Here is a 7566-nt window from a genome sequence, read left to right as displayed (position 1 = left end):
CCCAAAATGCAGTTTTGGCTATAAACTAACTCAATTGCTTCTTTAATCTAAAGCTATGATTATTATATTCATATCTTCCTTTGATTACTTAGAGTGAAGGTGCAACATGAAGTAAAAATGAGTATGAACAAATCTGTTGAATCTACACCCTGTCACTATATGAAAAACAGTTTTATATTACATCACCACATCTATTCTTATGCTACATGTTTCTGAAGAAAACATTGCTGGGATGTAAAAGCCAATGTACAGACTTATTTTCATTAAAATTAAATCACCTCCCCCTTTTATAATGCAATGACCTTTTTGATTAGTTCATAGTGTCTATAGAGACATTCTTATTTATATGTTTTCATTTGAAAATATAAAGTATATTTTGGAAGATAACATTGACAAAGTTTTGCTCAAATCTGGGAGATTCTCTGGCATCAGTAGCATACTTTCAAGCCCCAAACCTGGATACACTGTTTTCTCACTTCTCTCAAGGTCTGCTTCAGACGTTGCAAACTCTACAGGTGATAACTTAAAGGTAGTTTGCAAACTGAAAATATAAAAGACAGTGTCTGAGAAGCGAAGCTGATTTATAAAGACAAACAGAGGAAGGAAAATGTCATTGGTCAGGTGTGTTGGCCAGATGTGTTAAAAAATGCTGTAATAGAAGATGAGTTAGTTGACACTGGCATAGTGTCAAGATGAGTTAGTTGACATAAGGCCAAGAGCATAAAGCTAGACAGAAGAAAAACCTGATTATGAGAGTAAACGGCATCATTTATCTCTCTGTTCTGGCAGCAATATGAATTGCAAGGCAAAATCAGAACTTTACTTTGGGTAAAGATAGCAATCTGCATGGGATCATCCTAGCTGTGAAGGGCTTCTTGGCTGGACTCATAGAGGAACCTTGATAGATGCCATATTTCATCCCTGAGCAAGAAAATCAAACAAGCAAAAGTTCTTCTAAGTTAAGGCTAACACATGTTAATTAGGCATATTTTCATCACCAGAAGTAGTCAAATAGTGTAAGGTGGATGTAACATATTTGCAAACACTTGGTGAAGACTGAAGTTGTGGTTAGCCATGGATTTCTAGAACATTTTAGAGCCTACAAGGTTGCAGGCAGTTGATCAGGGCTGCCCAAGAAGCCTGAGGCAGAGCAGAGCATAGAAATCAGTTTGCAACCTGCCTGGGTTTGTTAGCTAAATAAATTATGTTTGTTCTTGGTACAAAATGTACAGTCTGCTGTAGAGAATCTACATTCTTTTTCCTACACTCTAAAATATCTGAGGAATGGTGCATGACTATTCAGCTGAATGATTATGCCAATGTACAAAACTCAAAATATTTTTTCTTAGTGAAACAAAGTCAAGTTTGTAAAATGACAACCCTTCACACAAGCTCTTTTGTTGGAAAAAAAAATCAAAATAAACTGACTTAATTGGAACAAGTGTAGCTATTCTTCCAAATAGATAAAGTCAGATGAAAATGACCCTGGAACAGCTAAACACGCAGTATTCTTGACATCTGGGAAAGCTGATGTTAAATGTTTAAAGACAGCTGCTTTTTAATGATTAGCACTGAGAAGAAAACAAAATCCTAAGTATACCATCCTCTTCTGTGAACGTGTGGAAGAAGCAAGCATCTGTTCAGCTTTACCTTCGTACATGTTTGTAGCTGAGAGCCTGAATAATCACGCTTTGTAGCCAGCATTCTTCTGGGCCCACACAGGCCTACTCAGAAAATAGCTAGTTAAAAGGACCTCTGAAAATCGCTACTGAGAAGAGGAAAATATGAGCTCTTCAGTTTTGTCACATGCATTTCTTCACTGCTTTTTGAAGTTCCTTTTTTATTTTTCTCCAAGCTGTGTTATGGACAGCAGACTGGGGAAGGAGACAGTCAAATTACCAGCCCAGTGAGTTTTATTAGCGAAGGACAGGTAAGAATGCTTGTAGATAGGCTCATGGTGATTGTGATTGTTTGATAAATTATTTGCACAGGTGACTGAGAGTGTGGTGTGGCTTCTGACATAAAGCCTATTGCTGATTATACATGATGAAATTATCAATTTTTTAATGATCAAAATACCAACTGCCTCCACCTATGATTGGTTAAAAATTTAAAAAGAAAATTTAGTGTCTGAAGGTCCAAAACAGGCTTTGTATCCTTATTTTACCATCAGAGATAACACCTCTGTTTGATTCCTTATGGAAAGGAGCTGAGGCATTCAGGCTAACTGGTATAAGGCTTTCGCTGCTGCCTCCTGGAATGGCAGCAGGTGAACCAGAATTCCTCAGTCTGGTCATATGAGAGTGGGTAAAGACTAAGGTTTTAATTTACACTTTATGAAGTCTGTGAAACCATCACTTTTTAAACTTATTATTACTATAATTGAATTTTAATTTCTATTTATTTTTAACTATTTTTCTGGCTGATCAAAAACCTGACAAATCCAGGTGCTGGATGGCCTTATGGATCTGGAAAATCATATTTAAGAGTATGTCATGATCAACCACTGAGAAAACTTTACAATGTTAAAGCCATACTATTCTCTGTCATTGATATGTGTGCATGCCAGATGCATTTCTTTTGAAAATTTAAGCTCTATAGCTCTACATGTTTCCTTATACACTTTGGAACCCTGCTCCAAAAATGTAACACCTTAGCAAAAGGAATGCCTAGACACAAGATATCATGGTTTGGGAAGGGATCTATTGAAAATGTCATGCTTCAGAGATTTAAAATAAATGAAAATGAAAGTTTAGTAATAAGGGCAGAGTCTGAACACAGGAGACAACTTGATAGAATCTGTGTTGCCAAGAGCAAATCGCATCAACCTTTTCTTTTCCCCTGTCAGATCAATTATCTTTAAATGATAAGTTAGCTTCCAATTAAACCCAACTTGGTCAAAACGTTTTAACCCTCAAAAAACCCTTACACCTTGCAGATTTCAAAAATTAAAAAAAAAAATAATTAAACAAATCTGAAAAAGCTATCCAAAAATTAGACATAATTCTACCATTGTTTAGCTAATAGAAGTAACAGAGAGGGAAAAGAGAGGAAAAGGAAACTTTTGGTGAAGAAAAGCTCCAGATGGAGCATTTGGGGGTGGCAGACAATGACAGGAGCTATTAATCTCAGGCAGAGAGAAGAGGCATATCCAAGTCACCCAGAGACAGGTGGTCAAAGTTGGATGATAAGGGTGTTTAGGCTCTGAAGTATTATGGATAGAATAGTAACGAGACTGTTGGTGCTGTTGTGTATGCTGAAATACTGCTAAAGTGGTCTTGCTAAAAGAGATTGGCAGAGAAGCATGGAGAGACCCGTCATCCAACACATCCTCATCAGAGTCCAGGAGGGATTTCACACACAGCTTCTAACTTGGAGCCATTTAAAGGACACCTGCAAAACTTAGCTGTTAAATAGGGTTGTAACAGTCCTTCTTCAGCTGTGTCTAAACAAAGCAGGAAAGCAGTTCTTCAAAAGTGAGCAGAAACATTACAAAGGTGGAAAATGCTCAATCTTACCTGTTGTGTCCAAATTACTACCAAGCCTCAAGGGTAGGGTTGAAGACCAGATACCAGACCTGGTACAGCTTATGCAAACTCGAGAAATATACATAGTGCTGCAAGAGTCTGTAGGTAATCTAATTGAAGCATGAGCTGTCTAATCATACAGTTATTATGTTGTTAATTCCCTTTTCCTTGACAGGGGGGCAGTTCGGAGGAGGCATTTACCGCAAGCAATGTTTATCAGAATACATTTTATTACTCCAGTTATTACCGTCAATAGAAGGAGGTTGGTAATGTAATAGTAATTAATAAGAATCGTGAGGCTGTTTTTATTAATAGCAGGTGGCTGTTCACACGGCACCTTTACCTGCTCAGCTGTGTCTCTGGTACACTTGCACGCTCATTCAAGGCTATCCAGCTGGAGATGCAGCTGCGAGGGCAACCTTTTGTGCAGGTGTAGAAGGTTGTTCTATGCCCTTGGCTTCTAGGTGAGGTCATGAAGTTACTCCAGGGGACCTTTGTTTCTTCTTTTGTGTGTATAACCCCCCAGTCTTTGTCCACATAGCATTCCATGGCCTGCTGGGGTGAAGTCAAAATTACCCAACTTGTTCACTGTTGATGTGACAAGTGTGTGCTGGTGGCCTTGGGCAGGCTGGACTGACTCTTGGTATTCTGAATGCATCAGTTCTTGTTCATTCAACAGGACCACTAATCCTCTGAGGCTGTCATTTTGGGAGGGACTTTCATGCAATAACTTTTGTACCTACCATCTCTTCAACCTACTGCACCTCCCCCCCCCCCCCCCCCATCAGACTGTTTACACAAATGAACACAAATTCACATGTGCACAGGGCTTTTATGTCAATTACTGATCCAGTTACAGTGATATCCACAGTTAAAGTTCAAGTGTTCTAATTAGTGGAGGTCATTACTAATAATGATATGACATAATTAAAACCTACATACACTAACTTTCTCCTTTTATAGTTTTTTTTTTTTTTCTCTCTATGTGTTATGACAAACAGTGGGGATTTCTAGTTGTTTGCAGGGAGATGCATGATGTTAATGGTGGAGTTTACTTCCTCTGTGCATTTAATCCACTTTGATTTATTTTTATATGTTTGCTAACGTACATGTTATGTGTTTATTTTGTCATTTATCTTTCTTCACTGGCCAGCAAATGCTGTTATAGCCAAACTTTACTGTATGTGCTATGTTTATATATATATATAAAGCTGGATACTGCTTCTTTGTTTCCTTTGTTACCCTTAATATCAGTACACAAGACCGCATTCCTGTAGTGAGCAATAACTTATTATTAATGGTTTATACTTGTAGCCCTCGGGCCCCTATCCTGTACTTGTGATTTCAAGGCTTCTGCTATTATCTTGTGCTTGTATTTTTGGAAGGTTCTGTTAAAATCCCCTGTTTTTCTTCAACAGTCTTCAAGCTATGGTTTCTGATAACATAACACCTGTTTTATTAACACACATATTCTGTTCATGGAGTCACCGAATAGTTCACTGTACAAAGATAATGGTCCATTAGAAGACACAGGATCCACACAGACACTGATGTGATACTGGGCAGCACCTGCTATCAAAATGTATTGCTTCCAATGACATCTCTGGTGTTTTACTGAAGTCGTGCTGCAACATCTCTTTGTAAGGAAAAATGCTAAGGTGCTTGTTGGTGGTGGCAGCACCAGATGGGCTCCTCTGGGCTTGGTCCTCCCATGGTAGTGATGGCAGGATGGACAGGGTCCAGCAGTGTGGTGGGGAAACTTCACCATGTGTAGGTGAGGTTCAGTGCTGGCTGGAATCTCTCCAGCCCCCATCTGCTCAGACACCTCTAGGAATTGAAGCGCAGGTGGCTGATGCATGCTACTGTAAAACTGAAGTCCCTTGTTAACATCATCCACCAAGACTGATCTCTCAGCTCTCACAGATATAAGGAGGGATTTGGATCTATTCCCAAAGCTTGACTTGAAAATGACACCTGCTTTTAGAAACAACTTTTGGGAGAAGAAAATAAGGACAATTATGTCATACACATTAGTGAGACTGTGTCCAAAGACTTCTGTGAGGATGACAGCAGCACTCTGGGACTCAACAGATTCCTAGGACAGCAGAAATTGCAAGAAACTTTTATAACAGCAAATACCATCAGTTCAGGCTAACTTTAAATTTCTTACTGAATAATTGAGGTGAGAACTTCAATTTTTGTGACGTTATTCACAGAAAGACTGAAAAAGTGAGTTCTGTTGTGCCTCACTGCTGCTATACTAATGTGACTAAGCAGGCTGCAGACTTTTTGTTGGGAAGGAGAAGTATCATGGCATTGTACAAGCACGTAAGAGTATCAGTGTGTGTGAATGTCTCTGTGTGTGGATACTAGTATGGATACTCTTCACAAAAAGTCATACACCCTAAGAACTTGTAAGAATCTTTGTTCAGGTGCAGGTATTTTTGTGTCTCTAGAGGCACTGGACTTGGTCTGAAGCCTCCCATTTCTAAGTGTGTCTTCTGACTGCTAAGGTTTTTGATAACCAGTGCACGTACATGCCAGACAGCACCAGGTTTTTACAATTTTCTTTTGCAATCAGCTTTTAAACTTTTTCATTCTACTTTTGTCAGTCCCTGAATGCCTTCTATGCAAGACCAGATGGCAAGTCTAGCCATACTATAAAAACCTGTGCAAAAATCAGAGAGACAACATTTCTGGGTCATTTCTGATTGATCTATACAATGAAATGAATGCAGGACAGACAGAAGGGAACAGTGGTAATATGCTGAAACGGTAGCTGTGTGCAGTCTGGTGTGGGACTGCCTACCTGGAGCTTTCTGTATAGATGAGGGACTAGAGCATCTTGGGGTGCTACAACAGAGGTGTTTTTAGCTTGGAAGATGTTGCTTCCTAGCTGTTTTAGGAGACTGGCACAAGTAAGGGCTTTAAGGATGTCAGTGGTACATAAAATATGACTTGGAGATGCAGGTTGCCTTGAGGTCCAATGTCACCATTTAATCAAACCGCATTTAATTACATTAATTAAATGTAACAGGCAAGTTATATTACTCCCCTTTTGCAACAGAGGAAATTAAAGGTTATCTTTACTTACTTTTCACTTTGCTCAGCTGTATCTGTGTAGACCAGTATGAAAGAGTAATTACAGTTGTATAAATTCTGCCAGGCTGAAAAGCTAATTAAAATTATTACTGAAAAGAAACATTTCAGCTGAATGAACTCTTGCATTGTGAATAATAAATGACGATTATATACTATTAGTCATTTGCTCTTTCTAGTGTTTTTCATGCATTAATTTTCAAAAGATATTCATCTGCATGTGAGTTTTAGTGTGTGCTGCTATACTGAGGGAAGCTAAGTGTTTTGTTGAAGGTGATACAATAAGTACATATATAGCAGAGCTAGGAAATGGTGTGGGGAACTTCTTGGACCACAGCTGTCGATGGGAATTTTGGCACAAACTTCATCGGGGCTGAAATTTCACCCCAGACTTCTGGAATGGCTTTAGCTTTTCCCCTGAAGTTTCACAGATACGAAGCTGGTGTTCAGATGATCATCTGCTGCTGTTTGTAAAAGGTTTCAGATAAACTGGAGCTCATATTACACAATAATCAGCTAATCTGTACTGGGCAACTGATAGATACAGTAAATTAGGATAGGAAAATCTGCTGAAGATTCTTACATGTCATTAAGTGATTCATTTATACCAGATTAGCCTTGTTCTCAGTCTACAGGACAGGACAATATCTGTTCTGTGGTCTGACTTTAGTCTGAACATAGAAAAAAAGTCTAAGAACAGTTTACACAAGACAGACGTTTTTGGATGGCCCATCTCCAGGTTGGGTTCACTGCTTTAGCTGTGCCTTGTGTGTGAAAGCTATATTTAGCAGGAATCTGGGGCATGTGAATTTGTGCTCTGACCAAAGCAGGACATCAGTCAACGTATTTCTATGTCATGTTGCACACATTTAGTTTTTTTTTTTTTCCCCTATTATTTATGACTATATTTTCTTTTCTGTCCTTTAAATAAATAAGCCAC

At 38.7% G+C, this 7566-nt stretch overlaps 1 protein-coding gene across 1 annotated transcript in view; it reads left to right on the top strand.

Moving 5' to 3' along the window:
• Positions 1-1759: 1759 nt before the first annotated feature.
• MLIP (muscular LMNA interacting protein) overlaps positions 1760-7566 on the top strand; it is a gene marked incomplete at its 5' end in the record, with an annotated part of 81213 nt that continues 75406 nt past the window's right edge. The window contains 1 exon segment of the mRNA XM_032184490.1: positions 1760-1930. Coding sequence (XP_032040381.1) covers positions 1760-1930 — 171 coding nt within the window.

This window comes from Aythya fuligula, chromosome 3 (genome assembly GCF_009819795.1).
Source record: "Aythya fuligula isolate bAytFul2 chromosome 3, bAytFul2.pri, whole genome shotgun sequence".
In the NCBI taxonomy this organism is placed as follows: domain Eukaryota; kingdom Metazoa; phylum Chordata; class Aves; order Anseriformes; family Anatidae; genus Aythya; species Aythya fuligula.
The sequence above is the reverse complement of the archived record's forward strand: the minus strand, read 5'-3'. Positions and strand labels throughout refer to the sequence as shown.